Here is a 19290-nt window from a genome sequence, read left to right as displayed (position 1 = left end):
AACCAAACCTGTTTTGGCAAATGCGGAGACTGACAGCAGATTCTTTTTGATCCCTAGCACATACAATGCATCAAAAAGTGTAAAGGTGTTGCCATTTGCAACATTCAGCACAATCTGTCCAACTCCTTCAACGGGATAAGAGGAGTTATTGGCACAAGTGACAGTATTCCCTGTGGGAGCAGACTCAAGGAAAGTGAATAAACTGCGCTGCGAGGTGATATGCTTAGTGGCACCACTGTCAAAGTACCATACATCTGAATCTACTGCAGACATACATGTGTCATGCAAAGATGGGTCATAACTGCACTGCGCATTGAATGCCCATTCTGTATCTAGCACAACATTAGCAGATTCATTGTTAGAAGGAGAGGCATCTGCAACAGCCATACCAGCCTCTTTCTTCTTAGCCTCTTTCGCAGCCAGCTTAGGACACGCTTTGATGACATGATCATTTCCCTTACAGTACTTGCAAAATGTCTTCTGTTTGTCACCCTTCTTCTCATCTTTGTCTTCCTTCTTTGGTTGCGCAGCATTTGCAGATTTCTGCTTACTAGAAGAAAAGCCAGCTTTACCTTTCCCGCTTCTCTGACTAGCAACGAAAGCTTGATCTGCGACACGCATAATATTCCTGTTTTGCCTTGACTGGTCTTCTTGCAGCAAAACAGAAACTAACTCCTCAAATGATAAGGCATTGGGATTGCCTTTCATCATCAAGCGAAGAGTGGAAGCAAAACCCTGATAAGAATCTGGTAGACCATTCAAAACAGTCTGCACAAGTGAACTGTCTGACAGGATTTCATCTGCAGAAATGAGCTGCTCTTTGAAATCCTTGATCTTTGTCAAAAAGCTATCCATAGAATCACCTTCGTTCATATGCTCACTCTCCAACTGTTTTCGGAGGTAAGCAACACGAGCCTCATTTCTTGCCTGATACAATGTGGCAAGTACATCCCAAGCATCCTTAGAAGTCCTGCAGGAGCGAATATGTGGGATAATGGTACGTTTGACAGACAGCGCAATCAAGGCATGAGCCTGCGCATCTCTACCATCCCAACGAATCTGCTCTGCTGAAAGTGGTGGTTCTCGAACAGCTGCTACAGCACTTGTGCCTGCACCATCATCAACAGTACCTGTTTCTGATGTGTTTGCAGCATTCCCAGCCACAATAGGACGTGCATCAATACCCTGCACAATGTTCCATAACCCCTTTGCTACCAATACATGTCGCATCATATATGCCCACAATGGATAGTTGGTGCCATCCAACTTATCCTCAGCAGCCAACATGCGGAATACATCATTGTTGTCAGCCATGGCCAATGACTGTACTACTAGATGTAAATGCTGTCTGTAAGAGGTAAACCTGTATAAAATCGACCTGTGCTATGTAGCACAGCCCAAAACAGACGAATGGGCACCTGTCCTGCAGATTTTAATCTTGACAGAAAATCTGCACAGTAGGACGATTTTGCCTGCGCAGTACTTGGAATGCAAAAACGGAGGGCGAAATGACTTCAGATCAAAATTCTGAAACGAACATGCCCTACGGGCTTTCCCACGGCATATACTAACCTGCAGACGCTCGTGAAACCTCGTCGCAATCGGAGGAGATGAAGCGGCAGGTGCCGGTGATGCTGCCCGGGAGGAGGAAGCCTGCTCTGATACCAATTGTTGGAATTAGGGTTGCAGGAATGCACACACAACTTCAAGAAGATGAGGAAGCTTGAGCACAACACAGTAGTGTATTATGAGTGCCAAAAATGAAAGATAATCAACCCTAAAAGATAATGGGCGTATATACAATGCACGGGGGAAAAAACCTCCTAGTGAGGGAAAAAGTGCCCCGGCGGTCCTAAGTGTGTTCACACACATCACTACTATAATATGGTAACATCCATCTAGCATGAAAGTACTTCAATAGGACTTTTCTTTGTCTACTGGAGAATGGTACACGCCATTGCTTTTCCACCACTGAATGCTCTAATTTCTCAAGACACTCCAAACTTCGCTGGACAGTCCACCATTGCATCCATGCTTTCCCGAGATTAGGCGCTCTTTGATCAAGACTTCGTGCGGCATACATAACAGGCATCATTACATGGTATGCATCCATCACACTGTTCCACCAACTTCTTCTCGTAAGCGCTGCCTTCAAGACTTTGATTTTCTCTTTCACTTTTTCAAGTTGAGTGTTCTCCCAGTCATGAAATGCCATGCATGTAAATGTTTCGCAAACTGCATCTTTATTTCTAAGAAGAGACTCAAAAGTGTAAAAGTGAGTGCAAAACCTAGTCTCCGCTGGAAGCTTTAACATAACTGACATGCGAGGTCGAAAAATATCTAACACTCTCTGTCTCTTGAGCATGAATCTCACAAGCTGGCGAGCAGTGTCGATGATTGAGGCAAACCATTTGGTATCATCACTTTTATACCAATCTTTTAATACAAGATTCAAACTATGAGTATTACAGCCTACCGAAAAAACATGTGGATATTGTCGCTGTAGGATTTTGGATGCATTTTTGTAATTTTTTGCATTGTCCATGACGACTTGGACTACATTTTTGGCATCCACTTCCTCTATCACAGAGCTAATGACTTGAGCAATGTAAGCCCCAGTTTTGATTGAACCAGCTGAATCCACGGCACGGATGAAAGTCTCACCTCTAGGTGAAATAACCATTATATTAATTAATGGTTTTCTTTGTACATTAGACCATCCATCACTTACTATACTACATCCAGAAAGCTCTATATTGCTAAGAATTATTCTTTGTACACGTTCTTTTACTTGCGCATAACATTTCTCTAATAGATCATTTCGCATAGCATGATACGTAGGCGGTGAAAACCTTGGTCCAAACTCACCAATTTTCTTCCATGCTCTCTTCCAATGCTCACTGTCCACCATCATCATAGCACTCCCAGAAAAGTAAATTGCTTCAGCAAGGGCGAGTTGTGCATCATCAAGTCGACCTTGACGTAGGCTTTCTTGCAATGAAGTTTGACGCATGGGTATATTTCCTACGTCAAAGTTACGCTTACAGGAAGATGCAACGGGTAGATTACTTTCTGGTTGCACATTGCCATTCGGGGTACAAGTAGGCGATGTAGCGGGAGTTTGATGATTAGAACAACAGTGTTCTTGCTGCCTTGATACATTAACGGTAGGAGTGTCATGTTTTCTTGAATCTTTCTTTTGAATTTCTTCTCTTATGCGTTTGGCCACTACAGGTGCTGCAGAGGGGTGGGTACATGACTTTTTCTTCGGTCCGCCGAAAAAGTGTTCTCTTAGTCGAGTCGCCCCACCTGATTTTACTGCATGGCATAGCTTACACTCCCAATCTATGAATCGATCACCAACGTTAATTGCATATTGCCACTCTATCCCAGGTGCCTTTTTTTTCTTGCTATTTGAAATTTGGACTCTATTGGAGGTATCACTGGATCCAACATTGTCCTCCATCTGAACAAATAACCTATTCAACCAAGCATATAACAATGAATACACAAATGAAAAAACAACAAAGTCACTCACGTATTACAAAACATACATTAGCAGACAGTACTTCGAAACTATCTTGACAAATACAAAAGATCATCACATAACACAAAACTACTTCAAACTATCTTGCAAGGTCTTACTACAAAACTACTTCGAAACTATCATGCACATTGCACCCCCAATGAAGGATGCCTTTTGTACCCAATTAAGGATACTTTACACAATCAAAGATCTATGCTTGCCCAATACTCTAGTATAGGACAATAGACCTTCTCTACAAAACTACTTCGAAACTATCATGCACATTGCACCCCCAATGAAGGATGCCTTTTGTACCCAATTAAGGATACTTTACACAATCAAAGATCTATGCTTGCCCAATACTCTAGTATAGGATAATAGACCTTCTCTAACATTCACAAAAAAAAAATCAAAGATCTATGCTTGCCCAATACTCTAGTATAGGACAATAGACCCTTGTCTACTCTAAACTATATCAAGTATCAAGAACCAATACAAGCCCCTAAGCAGGACTCTTGGCTCCATCCAACCATTCATAAAGCAGAATGAGGTAGATTACCTATGTAGCTCAAATGCAAAGCTGAATGACTCCAAATTTGTCCCTAAATCTCCGCAAGTATTAGCTACGAACCACACCCTGCCCCCAATTCAAAGAACTAAGGACAAGTGGCTCAATAGCCTTAGGAGTGCCTACTAGGAAAGACGACAGTCCCTAAGATAAGGACGTTCTTCCCAAGAGGAAACTTCTAGCAACTCGAGAGCTCTACAAGTACTTTGAGGAGAGATATCACGCCCCCAAAACAAGGACTATCTCCCCAAAAGTTCCACGATGGGTGTCGGGCAGTGTTTATATACAGAACATAACCCCGCCGGGCTTCTTTGGTTTTCCCGGCTGGCCCGCCGGGATATCTAATTTCCCGGTGGGCCCGCCGGGAAAACTAAAAGCCTGGAGGTGTTACGGGACTAGTGGATTCTGGCAGGTCATTGCTCAGGTCATGTGAATATACAATGTGATCACAAGTTTTAATATGTTAACAATAGGTTTTGTTAACGTGATCACGAAATTGTGAAGACGTTAATGAAATCCCTGCTTGGGAGGCATGATTATGTAAGGGTATAAGTGTGATTGCATATACATGCCCAATTAACTTGTCTATTTTTTGTGGCCATAGGTGTTTTCAAACTAATACCCTTTTTTGTTTGAAAAATAATAAGGATTATGTCTATCACAACAGTGTGGTCAATTTCTATAATACATCCAACATCTCTTTTAGTGTAAATAGTAAGGAATACAATGATGACCAAGAATATACACACAACAAATTGTGCAAAGAAGATAAGAGAAAATAAATTTTACACAAGATGGGCGAAGATTCTACTTGGCCATAGTGGAGTGGAGCATATACATAGAGATCATCTATACATATTTCCAACCACTTTTTCAAGAAGTCTTGAATGTAGTACACATCAATGTATACAATGTTATAGGGGCATTGGTATCACTAAAAGACATGACTTTGTAGGCAAACGCTCCCCATGTGGTTGTAAATGCCATTTTATGATCATCTTCAAGGGTTATGGATACTTGATTATAGCTTGAATGTCTATCCAAAAAGTTGTAAGCCTCTGCCCACCCTACCACTCTTTCTAAAGCATGCTTAGTGTAAGGTTTTAGGGTAATGGTCCTTCTGGGTTTCACCCTGCCACTCTTTCTAAAATATGCTCACTGTATATGGTAAAGGGTAATGGTTCTTCCATGTTATAGTGTTGACCTTCTTTAGATCCACACATACTCTAAGCTTACCAAATTTTTTTGGCACGATAACAATTGGCAACACCCAATTTGGACGTGTTCAATATAATAATTTAACTCCACAACACCCAATTTGGACGTGTTCAAATTGGGAACACCCAATTTGGATGTGTTCAAATTGGCAACACCCAATTTGGACGTGTTCAATATAATAATTTAACTCCACAACACCCAATTTGGACGTGTTCAATATAATAATTTAACTCCACAACAATGAGTTTGCCAATTTCTCCCTTTACAAAATATTTAGGGTTCATTTGGTAAGTTCATTGCTTTATGAACCTTGATCCCTCAACGATCGGGATGGTGTGCTGAACCACTTTTGGTGGTGGCATGCCTTTAATATCTTTGTAGGTCTGCATGCGAAGCAATTCTCGTACTCCTTTAAATTCCTCCTCTTCCCTTCATATCTTTGTAGGTCCATGATGCGAAGCAATCCTTGTTCTCTTTTAATGACTCTATCAAATCCTCCTCTTCCCTTAAAGTTAGGTTCATGGTAATTAACAATGGTTGGGATCCTCTCCAGGGTTTGCGATGTCCACCTCCTTAACTTTCCATTGTATAGGATTCTTGACTATGGCATGTTTTGAGTGTTGTGCTCTTAAATGGATTACGCTCCTCTCATCGATGTCAAAGGCCTTGAAGTGCTCGGGAACCTTACATAAATCTAGTTCCTCATCATCCCTTTGAGCCACAATCTTCTTAGCTTCCTTCTCTGCTTTTGCCAAATATTTGTTTCTTCTCACCCTTCAGATCTGGACAACTTAGGCTCTTTTATGGGCTCAAGTTTTGCCAAATATTTGTTTCTTCTCACCCTTCAGATCTGGACAACTTAGGCTCTTTTATGGGCTCAAGTTTTGCTTCGTCACATTATCTTCTTGTGTCATCACTCGACTTAGTTCTTCTCCCTTGTTCTTAGAGAACTCTCCCTAAATCTCATTAGCTTTGACGTACCTCTTTAGCCATTTGTGAACCTTTCATTCGAAGACATGGTTCTTGACGACTTCATCTAATTCACTGCCAGAGCTGTCATTAGTTATGTGCTAACTTGCTCATCTAGTGTTGATAACAACGAGCTTATCGTTCTCAAATTTGTGATCTCATTTACTCCTTTTGGATCTTTTGCAACATATTTCGTTCCTACCTTTCCCATCACATCTATTATTGCTAAATAGATGCATCCAATTTTCACAAAATTCATCTAAAGGAAGAGAAGCATATATAACAAATCTTCCTCTTTTTTGTACTCTACTTTGTTGCATATAGCTGCAGTGTTGTAGCTCTCTTTGTGGTATCAAAAAATCAGTTCTAAACAAACCACCATCCATAGGATATGTTTTTCATGAGTAAATCAACCTTGAGAATTTGTGAAACCTTTTGTAAATGTATGTGGCCCATAGTCTAATCATGAACCAGCCTAGCCTCCATCATAAAAGGTCTTCCAAGTATGATGTCATATGAGTCAGGCTAGCTAGAAAAGTTCATAACCAAAATCACACTGAGAAAATCTTAATCCTCAAGTTCTGCAAAACTCCCATGGGCTTTCCTATTGTTCCATCTCCTAGTTTCATAATCAGGTTCGTTTTCTATAAGGTCCGATTTATCCCACTTTTCCAAGTTCTGCAAAACTCCCATGGGCTTTCCTATTTATCCATCTCCTAGTTTCATAATCAGGTTCGTTTTCTATAAGGTCCGATTTATCCCACTTTTCCAAGCATTATGTTTGGTAACGATACTTACTCTCACTCCTCCATCTAGGAAAGTCGTGGCTGATTAACCCTTATACAATACTGGTAGTGTTGCATTCGTGTCATCACTCTTGTAATAATGTCCTAGATGGCTTACTGGAATCTGTGCAAGTTGTGGTAGCAATTCTGCTTATACAATATTGGTAGTGTTGCATTCATGTCATCACTCTCGTAATAATGTCCAAATGGTTTACTGAAATTTGTGCAAGTTGTGGTAGCAATTCTACTTCTCATTCTAATCATGTTCAAATCCACTTCGATAGGTGTTGGTAGATCCTCATCAAACCATGGTCTGGATTGAAGTCTTCCCTCTATTCATTCCTCATATCCTTCCACAAGCATCAATTCCCTCTTAGCATTGGTTCTATTGACATCTTTATTTCGAAAGAAAGGAAAGCTGTAAGTCCTACTACATCTTACAAGATGATTTGAGTAATAATGAAATCCCAGAGATCTGTGTTCGAGAATGGTTGATTCCACAAGGAAGCCCCCTCAGTGAACATTTGATTGAATAGATCTTCCTTCATTTGGACTCAGAGAGTCAGACCCTTCTATAATCTATTTCAGCAAGGGACCTAAGTTCTCTTGGGTTCCCTTATCCCTTCCGTACTTGTATAAATTATCTTTGTAGCCCGCCTAGCCTTAGTCTCTCATCAAATTTCTCATGATTCTCTCAAACTAAGGCTCTTGTAGCCTCTAATTTTTCAATTTTAAGTTGTGCATTATGATATTCTCCCATTCCCTTTGGAGTAGTTGGCATTGTTTTTAGATCTATTCATCATGCCAATTTCACCCTTCTTTTCCTACAATAGTGGTTCCTTCTGGCTCGACTATGTGTATATATTTTCGATAGTCCCCTCATCAGCACTGACATGTATAGTCACTAATAATTCACCTCTTCCTACCTTCCTTACTCTTCTGGCCTTGAATGTCAAGTTTGAAGTGGGATTCACAAATTGATCCCTTTATAGTATTCAAGTTTAAGGTAGAGTTACCAATTCAGACTGCACACTCATCATTCTGAGTCTTGTGATAGGGTTGGTAATAGGAGTGGGCACTTCATTATTTTATGTATAAGGATGATCCTTAAAGAGGTGATCTATTCCACATTTTACACACCTTGAATTGGGGTTAGTAGCATTTGGCATAGGTTGTTTACTTGTTGAGGCCAACTTATGGGGGCTTTCAGCAGCCACACAATGAGGACCTTGGCAATGGTAGCATTGCAATGGGGCTCTCCTTGATGTAGCCTCAACATAGCATTCGTGTTCCTTCCTTTCTATTATGCAATGATTTGAAACATAGGGCATTGGTGTTCCTCCTTGCATGATGTAATATTCATGATTTCTCTCTAAAGCTTCATCAGGGTAATCAACATTATCGCCGGCTCCCTAGTGTAGTCTCTGTCCGGCAAATCCTCAATAATCACCTAGTTAACTAGCATCAACTTAGGCGCTAGTGGTTGTAGTAACAATACTGGCGGTGGTATAGGCACCTCAAGTATCCTATACATTCCCCTAGATTGGTTTTTCATTATGTACTTGTATGGTTTCTCCTATAAATTGAGCAACATACTAGCTCTCTTCTTAGATAGAGGTGGCTCATTAGACCTTCCCTAGTCAGATCTAGCCTTAATTTATCCAGCAATACGGTGCTAAGCTCATCAAGAGTCAGATTCTTAATTTGCTTTTCAACCTTTTCTAAGTTTTGCTATGTCATCTTGATGCCTTTAAAGAAGCAATTGAGATTGTGGAGGCAAAATCATTCGATTAAGGTAATTCCAACATGTTATCCTTAAAATTGATGGCTATTTTACAACATTCATCAATGACATCGACTTAGCAATCTAATAGGTAATCGTGCATCTTAGAATCTCATACCCCTATAGAGAAGCAGGGTAATAATTGCTCATCCCTTTAATATTTCTCTAAGTTTACACCTATAGTTGGGATTCTTTAAAATCGAGACATAATCCCTCATTGATTTGTGTTCTTCCTGATTTATGTTATATAGTTGCTCTACATGATTCCATTTGTCACCTATAGTTGGGAATCTTTAAAATTGAGAGACATAATTTCTCATTGATTTGTGTTCTTCATGATTTATGTTATATAGTTGCCCTACAGGATTCCATTTGTCTCCGCTTCGTGCAAAACTTGGTATAAACACATTCTCAATCCTTATGAAGTTAACTTTATCTTCAAGTATAAGAGATCTAAAACATTGGTGCACTTTTTCATCCGAACTTAAGGAAAAGACATGTATTTTTGTTTGGTCACTCATGGGTCCATAGTTTTCACACATTCAAAAAAATTGAGGTGATGTATGGCATCACCATCACCTACAAATTTTTGCATGAGTTTTACCACATGTTGAAATTTAGCTTGTGAAACTCTCGGAGGTGGAAGAGCCATACCCAACTCCCTAGCAACCTCTCTACCTATTTCTTCAACCATCTTTACTAGATCATTAGGTGCTGCCAAATGTGGGGGTGATCTTACAATCCCTCCTAGGTGAGACCCTTGACACTACCCTTCTTGAAGTTGTTGCAGCTCTTCCTCTTCCAATTCCACCATGGGTTACTTTATGAGGTATCAATGCAAGGTTCATGATAATGGGGGTAAGGCCATCAACCCCCCTATTACCCTCCAAATTAGGCTATGTTATCATATCTTAAAGGTGGCATCACGTCCTATATGACTTGATCCAATGCTTGCATGCATCAAGTCGAGCTATTTGATCCTTATCCGAATTGGGTCACACCCTTTCTATGTTTTCTCGTTGGATCAATCCAACTCGTCTCTTAACCAATTCTCTCCTAAGATCCTTATCTGAATTGGGTCACACCATTTCTATGGTATCCCGCTAAGTTAATCCAACTCGTCTCTCAGCTCTCCTAAGATCTAGCTATAACCTCTCTCATGCTCAAAGGGCTTGTAGCTATAGTTTGGGTTTCTTGCAATCTACTTTCTAGGTTCATTTCTTCAAAGGTAGGTAAGAACATCCTTCCTTCCTATGAGCATTTGCAATGCCTTTCCTCAATGTCTTAGGTGTGAGTTGGGAGTTGAATGCCAGACCTCCAGCCTCTTAGAATGTTATTGTGGGCTAGTGGTTCTAGTTGAACACTAGCCCTAGTTGCAAGTATCTCTCTTTTGATACCCATCACTTGACCTAAGTCAATTAAACTGACATCTATGTGTAATTCCATTGGGAACCCGAGCATACCTCTTGCTATTTCAAAGAAGTTGCCAGATCTAATTGGAGATGAGGTTTCCATTTCTCCAAATGCCTCCATGGAATCCTCAATACTTCATGTTTCAATGGAGTCTTGTGTCTCCAAATGGAGTCTTGCCAGATCTAGTTGGAGATGAGGTTTCCATTTCTCCGAATGCCTCCATAGAATCCTCAATACTTCATGTTTCAATGGAGTCTTGTGTCTCCTTAAATGATACACACTCAAATGAGTGCTTGCAAATGATTAAATAGATCTAAAACTGAACTGATGAGAGGATCCTTTGGTATTTGAATGCACTATCATCTAGGGAGATGTCACCACCAACCACTCACCCTAATCTTAAGTGCATGTAATTGTATAGCACGTAAAGACTCACACTGCATAGCGATGTAGTTTTATCCAAGCTATGGGTTCTCCACACCTTGAGGTGTTCAGACTAACAACAATCTGGAAGCAAGCACCACCCTAATTAAAGGCTCAAATTGCCCTTTTTGGCTTTTTGTAACCCACATGATTATGCAAAGCAATAATCACAAGTCACTGTGGTAATCATGATTTGTAATTTTTATCTAATGATATGTTTGAGTACTCAAAAGTGATAATCGTAGCTTTTGACCTTGTTTATTACCCATCTCCCAAAGCATGCTTTGGATAAGATAAGATAAAAGCATGCTTTGGATAAGATAAGATAATGTAGTCACCTGATTGGTTGCTACTTGTGTTAAGAAATCTAGATGTACTTGAGTCACGCTAACACTGTTTTTTTTAAAAAACTCCAACCGTGATTACAAGTCACACGGGCACGATTCTACAAAAAAATAGTCACGATCATGATTATGCAAGTTTAAATTTCTTGCTTGTGGTTTAGGGTGTAGATCTGAGTGTTTCCTACTTAGATGATCTAGAATGGATCCTTGCACATTGAATTTTGAGGAATGATATGTAATGGCTCTCCTATTTTTTTTAAATTTTTAAACTTTTTGGGAAATGTAAAATACGAGGTAGAGCCATTATATTTTGCTAACCCTAAGGTGAAAGGTACATGTCAATAATGATGTAGGAGTGCCACATCAGCCGCGTTTCTCTCCACCGCCATCGGATTACTCTCCATCGTGTTTCTCCCTCCCTGCCCACCTCCATGTCCTTCTCCAAACTCTCCTCCCCTCAGGCCTTAAATTTGACGCCCGTTTGGGCGTCCAAGGCCATTTGAAGCGTCATATGAAGCCTCAAAACAAGCAGCCAGGCTTCACGAGGAAGCCCAATTATATGTATAAGGCTTCAAAGAACACCCATATAAATGACGTAGGCTTCACAGGGTGTATATATATATATATATATGTGGTCACAAAAAACAAACCAAGATAAGCGCAGAGATAAGCCCGGTTGCCGAGTCAATTTTAAGGCCTGGGCCCCTGGGTATCCTCTCTCAAATCAACACAGCAACATCAATTTGTGAGCTACAGGCACGGTGATGGCAACCAAGCCTTTTGCATGGTAGTTTGACTGAAGTTTGGGGGTTCTCTTGTGGATGGAACTGTTTATATACATATATCGAGGGATTCTAGGTACTTCTAGACTAGTTGTTTGGTCTGAAAAGCTGCACACACTTTGAGCACAAGCGCGATAGTGCAGTAGAGAAGATACATGTGTGGTAATGTGGGAAGCCTGAGACAGAGAGTCATTTGAAGCCCAAGATTTTGACACAAGGTGTCACCAGTACATCGAGGAAGCCCGACATTGGGCTTCAAATTTAAGGCCTGCCTCCCCTGCTCCTCCTCCACAGCATGTAACCCTCAATCGACACAGAGAGCGAGAGAGAGAGAGAGTACTGCCTCCTCCGTATCACTCTCCCTTGTGTTCCTCCCCGCCCACCTGGATGCCCTCCTCCAGACTCTCCTCCTCCACAGCCTGTAACCCTCAATAGAAGAGAGAGAGGGAGACAGAGAGAGAGGCAGGCGTTTAGCCTGCACGATTAGGGATTGTTGGGGTGCCGCTCACCAGAGAGGGATCAACACACATACACTTAAGGCAAGATTGCAAGGCCTCTCTTGCTCTCTCGCAAGGAGTGGTATAACACACAGCAACGCTACTCCGATGAGACGTCTGAGTGACCAGTTTCCAATATGCAAATTCATGAAAATTCAATACTTAATATAGGCTTTTAAAAAATTAAACCCACGAAAAAGTTTCAACTATTGGTTATTTAATTAATTCAAACATAAAAAAGATGATTTTGGTGGCCTCTAAATCCACAACTAATTAATTAATGGTAGGCAAAAAAACGTTTCGGTGGCTTATTCACGACGTGATTTCCACGAGTCAACAATACAGATACAAAATGAATTCAAATGATATATTTTTTTACAAAAATTAAAAACAGCATGGAGGCCAGGGACCAAGGAAGAGGCCATACAAGAGTCATCCGCACTAATTGGCAAAACAAACGAAAGAACTGGAGTAGAAGAAGAGATCAAAGAGAGGATCCCACACTAGGGGAAGAGGTGGAAGAAGAGGTATTAGAGATTGTTCTAGAAGAGCCACAGTCTCCAGCCGCCTCATCTATGCATAACTTTAGAATTGAAGTCACCAATATGGTGGATGAGGTAACATGGTTGGAACACATCACATTTTTAGAAGCACAGCCAAATACTGCACAACATGACAACGAAAGAGACTAATGCAAGTTTGAGGTGCATGTAAACCATGGGGTAAGCTTAGATGACTTCAAGAGACCCAAGCTTGTATACAAGGTAAATATGCCACCACCACTTAGAAGTAACACGAGACATGTTTTCTCAAGGGGAGGTGCCATTGGGCTCTATGTCTTTCAAGAGACCCACAATCTGGTGCATGGTGGGCCGTTTAGCAGGCAGCTCTGCAGTACATAAGTAACCTATGCGAAGAGCTTCAAGCATTTCTGAAATAGGGCCTCTCTCAGATGAGATCCTTGGATCCAGAGCCCTATGAGTCCGCTTCTCCTTCATCAAAATCCGAATCCAACCAACCAAGTTGCCTGTGTAGCCGTCATGGTAGAAGTCACCTACAGGCCTCTTTCCTGTCACAAGCTCAAGCAGCACAACACCATAGCTGTAGACATCTCCCTTGGCATTTACCTTGCTTCCTGGCTGCCTATACTCTGGTGGTGCATAGCCCGGGGTGCTCCCAGCAAAAAGCCCCTCATCACTGGCTGCAAGAAGCCCTACCAGCCCCATGTTTGCTAGATGGGGCTCGAACTCGGCATCCAAGAGCACATTGCTTGCCTTCACATCCCTGTGCACAACCTGAGGAAAGAGCCCATGATGCAGAAATGCAAGAGCCCTTGCAATGCCCAAAGCTATCTTATGCCTCCTGTCCCAAAAGCCGAGCTCACCACAAGCAGGTGCCTCGATGTCAGCTGGCTCCCATTGCAAGTCCTGGCTCCAATCATCCAGCTGTGTTCCCACTGGCAAATCATGCAACCACCTGTGAAGACCCCCATTCTCCATGTGTTCATAGATCACAAGCCTCTCATCTCCAACCACACAGAAACCCAACAGGAGCACCAAATTTGGATGCTTGATCTTTGAAAGCACTTCAAACTCCTGTGCTGCTTCTTGATCATTGAGTATCCTTCCTTCAATAAGCACCTTAATTGTAACATCGAGGTGACCTGGTAGATTGGCTCTGTAAACAGGACCAAAGCCCCCTTCTGTTAGCTGTGACTCTTTGCTGAAGTTTGATGTGGTTTTCAGGAGGTCTGCAAAGGTAAGGTTTAAGAGTGGTTTTTCAAAGATCACCACAGGGACAGAGCTGGGATTCTTCACATTCGCCAGCCATACACCAGAGTCAGTCTCAAAAGAGTATGGGCCAGACACATACTTCTCCTCCTGAGGAGATTTCCTTGAAACAAACCCTGTAGCAGTACTTCCTCCACACAGGAGCAAGCCAGCAGTGCTTCTCCTTCTACACAATAGTAAGCCACCTGCAACTACACAACATAAGACAATGCCCATGGCTATAGTGCCAAGGATGATGCCCAAGTTTGCATTATGCCTTATGATGTGTTTTCGGCCAATTTGAGGTATATCTGCAGCAAAAGGCTCACAAAGTCCTTTGAAGGAATCTGGCCCGAATTTGTCCCTTAAGTTAGGAGCTACACAACCTGTTGGATTGTTAAAGGAGAAGTTGAAATAAGTAAGAGAACTCAGATTGGCGAGCATGGAGGTGTCACCGACAAGATTGTTATAAGACAGGTCTAAGTAAGCGAGGGAATGCAGATTTACCAGAGAGTAGGGGATACTGCCATTGAGCTCATTGTGAGAGAGATCTAGTAGGGTAAGGTTTGTGAGATTGCCTATGCCTAGAGGGATGGCACCGATAAGGCGGGCATGTGAAAGGCTTAGGGATTCGAGGTGTTGAAAACTGAGTATCCATTGAAAGGGGTTGGGCATAAAGTCATTTCCAGCTAAACCAAGATGGGTAAGGTGAGAGAGCTGAGATAAGTTAAGGGAAGGGTCCCCTGTGAGCTGGTTAGAGGAGAGGTCTAGCCATTGCAGGGATGATGGCAAAGCCAAGAAGGAGACATCGCCATGGAATGAGTTGTGGCTGAGGTCTAGGTAGGTGACAGATGTGAGATATTGGCATACGGAGAGGGAGCCTGAGAGGAGGTTGTACGACATATCAAGGGTGGAAAGTGGGGCCAATGCTGATGGGTTGGAAATGGCAAGGGGGCCATCTAGGCGGTTGTGTGAGACATTCAAGACGCGAAGTCTCGGCATGGCAAGCAGATCAGCTTGTGAGAACAGATTGAAGGAAAGATAGAGATATTGGAGGTTAGAGAGCTGAGCAAACTCTGCAGGAAGAGGGCCAGAAAGTTGGTTCTGTGCTAAATCGAACCTGTAAAGCTTGGACAGAAGCGAGATTCCGGCAGGAACTTTGCCAGAAAACAGATTGTGTGAGAGAGAAAGATACCTCAGTTCCGAGAGTCGCCATAGCTCCTGCGGCAAAGCCCCCGTCAGAGAGTTGTTGAACAAACTCATCTGGACGAGAGACGTGAGATTCCCGAGGGTTCCTGCCGGAAACCTGCCGGAAAGCTTCATGCTTTCTAGCAGAAGGCTTGTTACTCTGACTTGTCCTCCATAGCCTGCATCAGGGCTGCAGTCTACACGGAATCTTGAACTCTCCGAATCAAGAGCTACAGGGCCACGGAGAAGGCTGCAGGGAGCTGCTGGTGATGATGATGATCCGGCGAAAACCCACGTGGAGGTGCTGCCGGAAGTTCGCTGCAGAAAGAATTTCACACAACGGAGGTCGTCGTCGACCGGCGCCGATCGACACTTACCGGCAAAGAGGACAAGCAGCACAAGGAGAAGCCTAGCTTGTGGCATTTCGCCGATTCCAATTACCCGGTGACGAGCTGGTTATGTGATGCCTCCTCCTCCTCCTTCTACCTCATAGATTTCCGGAAGCTTAATGTTGAGAGTCCCGGCAGCTAGTACGTATGATCTTCCGGCAACTTTCACATGGCTTCATGTAAAGTTTACGCCTCCGATTTTTGCAGCGTGCCGGCAAGTTCTAAAGGTACGAGTCACGACAGATGTGTGAAGCGTGTCTACAGATTGGTAGACGAGGAGTAGGGGTCCGGTAGTGTCTGTTCTCGACATTCCCGGCAGCTAAGGGATAAGCTGCACAGCAATCGTGCAATTAGGAGACACTCCGCCTTTGTCTGCGGTCCACTCTTTTTTTGAACCCTTTTCTGTGCGAATGCTGATAAAAGTGTTTCTTTTATGAGGCATGCGCGCCGGCGCCGCCTAACCTACTCGCCAACCGACCTGCACTAGATGACCCATCATTCAAAATAACATCTCAAACCTGCCCTTTTACACTCGATTGCCCGCCACCTGGATCCTTCGACCAATACTTTGCGCGTTTATGATCGCTTAAGAGAATGTATAAGGGCCAGTTTCCACGCAGCACCAAAATCGGCAATCGGTTGCAATTTATCAATTCAAAGCTCTTGTTTCCACGCTTACTGACCAACTGGGTTTCCATGTCATCACGCAAACCATCTCTTGTGTTTCCCCTCTGCAATGCTCATGCTCTGAGATGCCTGTCTTCCATTTGCCACCTCTCACACCTCTTCTGCTCATGGTTGTCTATCACCTTCATCTCCATTGTCCAACTGATGTTTGTTAAGCCTCGTTTATTAGCGCAACCCTTTCTCCCAGTCTCCAGCACTTGAAACCCCAGCATCAGCAAAGTTCCATCTCCACTTACCCCATTGTACCAATGCAATACCAATGGATTTGTGTCGATGGAGCACGTTGAAGCTTGCCAATTCCCGGTCCAAGCTCTTCCAACCCTCTTACCCAAGTTTGATATCCAAGGGCAAGAGTTTGGGCCAAGTCTTCACCACCATTGTACATAATCCCTTTCCGTATTGCTTTCCCATAGCACTCATGGCACAGAAAGTTCAAGCTGCACTCTCCTTGGCCACTTTTCCTTATTGCCAAGGTACCCTCACCACATATCTAGCTTTCTACTTATGCAAGAATCAAATGAAATCTTAGAGATGGATGAGAGTGTAAATCACTTACAAATGACACTTATAGATGTAAGCCAAATCATAAGCTTTACAATGTATCCGGTACCAAATCTTTCACCCAAGGCTAAAGGAAAAACATGAAAGCCATCCATCTGAGTCATAGCATATCCCCCATACACCATTATGCATGCAATGTGCCATAATCATTCCCACTCACCAAAATGCAATCAATCTTGCCCATATGAAGCCATTATTGCCAAAAGAGTCACCGATTTGATGTAGACTCAAGTGCAAACCACCAATCAGGCAACATAAGCATGTATGTGGCTTCCATGGCTATGAAAAACTTGCCACAAACCCTCAAGATTCAAGAAATAAAGCAATGAAGCTCCATTAGAATGATTTCTTAATCAACAAGGATAAAGGATGAAGCTAATCTTGCCATTATGATGAAACTTCAAGTTTATGGCAATAGAAAGTAGCTCCTTTCTTGATTTTTTGATGAAACTCAATAGAAAAAAAATACGAAAATCAGCCCATAAGCTTTTATGGAAACTCACCAAGGTGTCCAAGCCTTGAAAATGGAGAAGATTAAGTAGATGTAGCTGTAGGAAAACCATTTTGCTTCATTGCTATGTACTATATGCCTTTATTTAACATGCCATTCTTGTAATCAAATGAAGCCCATAGGTGCAAGAAATTTCACCGCCGCCAGCTTCTAGGTTGGGACTTCTACCCCTCCATTCTCAAAGTTTCACCACCATCGGACACCGGATAGGTGGGACGGTGTGTTTGTTAAAATTATGAGATGAGGAAAAACTAGAGCTCACAAGTTCTTGCACACACATAAAGAATTTTAACAAACACACCGGATAGGTGGGACGGTGTGTTTGTTAAAATTATGAGATGAGGAAAAACTAGAGCTCACAAGTTCTTGCACACACATAAAGAATAGACTCAACACAATGGAATGAGGAGGGAGAGAGAGAAGACAACATGTTGCACACGCATGTGAGCCATGTGTCACCATGCTAGACACTCCACTCTACCTTAGTCTAAAAAGATTGCATCCACCACACTACTAATACTTGGATTTCCTATATTTCAACACCCCCCCTGAAATACAAGTATTTCTTATTCTTTAAAGCTAGGTCCCTCCCTTAACCTATGCCTGTTTTCTCAAACTCACATAATGTGAAAATGATGTGGTATATGTGAACCATTTCTCTTTTATAAAGCATCAAATGAAAGTACAAAGATACATCAATCATGTGGGGGTAGGATGTAGCCAACGTCGATGTCACAAATGTCACCATTGAGGGTATTCCCTCCCTCATGGGTCTTCGTTCAAATGTGGTGTAGATGACTACACCATGAGCTGATGTTGGGGTGTTGATGTAGTCATCTAGGTTTCCAAGCCTAGAACCTCTTGAGTACATATGCATGTACTCAATCCAATCAATGATCTTACTCAAAAGCTTATACTAATACCTTGTTGCTTTTCTACATCCATATTATATGCATCCATCACACTATATTTACCCAAAAAAACTCGTGCATCAATATCTCAAAAATCTAGCTTAAATAAATCCATGTGAACAACCTCTATACAGTGTTTTGTAACTGCATATGAATGTGAGTCTCTTTTATACAAATCTCTTTCAAAACCTTATCAACCAAAAGAAGAATATGTGGTGATGATGATGGCTGCCACGTTTTGCCTACTGCTGTCAACTTCAGCCTTCGTCTTGTATTTGGTAGGGCTATGTCTGCTTGCTACCTGCTACTCTTAAATTGTGCAGAAGTGCCGATGTGGAGTATTGTGCGCCTATTGGTCGTTATTGTGTGCATTGATTTTCAATAGCCTAGCCCACCCAAACTCTTTGGTCACTACTCTCACCGAGTCTCACGATTGCTTCTGCTTGACTCTGATATCTTCTGCAATTTGCTGCCTTCCTGTTCAAAACTGCCTTTGTTCTCATGCTCTCTTAGGTGTGCTGACGTCTTCTTCTCCATCGACTCCAATTTTTCTTTGCCTTGGCTCTTCACACTCTTGCGGCCTTTTCTCATAGGGCAGCAACTGCTTCCACTACTACTATCATTCCAACAGCCAACTATGCCACTTTAGCCCTTTCACTACTAGCTTTCTCGCCTTTGCTTCTTTTCTCGAGCTCTATTCGTATGGCAGTTTTGTTGTGGTCAGCGCCTTCTCAAGCCTTTCCTTCTTCCTTTCAACTTGCTTCAGCTGATCCCTCTCGTCTTTTGCCTCTCTGATGTTGATGGGCTGTGTGAGCTACGTTGACTGCACTCTTCCTCACCTTCCACTCAGCCTATTTCACCAAAGAGTTGTTTCTTCAGTGGTTTCTTCACTGACCTTCTTGCTACCATACTGGTTTGTGCTTCTACTCTTGAACTGGGCATCCCTTTGACACAACCCCTCTGCTG

General features: G+C 42.4%; 1 protein-coding gene across 1 annotated transcript; it reads right to left on the bottom strand.

The window, feature by feature from the left end:
* Positions 1-12651: 12651 nt before the first annotated feature.
* On the bottom strand, positions 12652-16087 carry LOC147617924 (uncharacterized). The gene has a single exon (XM_086776185.1). It carries the CDS (start codon positions 15686-15688, stop codon positions 13118-13120), a length of 2571 nt encoding a protein of 856 aa, XP_086632311.1. The 5' UTR covers positions 15689-16087; the 3' UTR covers positions 12652-13117.
* Positions 16088-19290: the final 3203 nt, after the last annotated feature.

This window comes from Cibotium barometz, chromosome 36 (assembly GCF_041138505.1).
Source record: "Cibotium barometz isolate CiBa-2024 chromosome 36, ASM4113850v1, whole genome shotgun sequence".
Lineage (NCBI taxonomy): Eukaryota > Viridiplantae > Streptophyta > Polypodiopsida > Cyatheales > Cibotiaceae > Cibotium > Cibotium barometz.
The sequence above is the reverse complement of the archived record's forward strand: the minus strand, read 5'-3'. Positions and strand labels throughout refer to the sequence as shown.

Coding starts and splice junctions, on each gene's coding strand:
- LOC147617924 (XM_086776185.1), bottom strand. CDS start 15,688: ATGCCACAAGCTAGGCTTCTCCTTGTGCTGCTTGTCCTCTTTGCCGGT.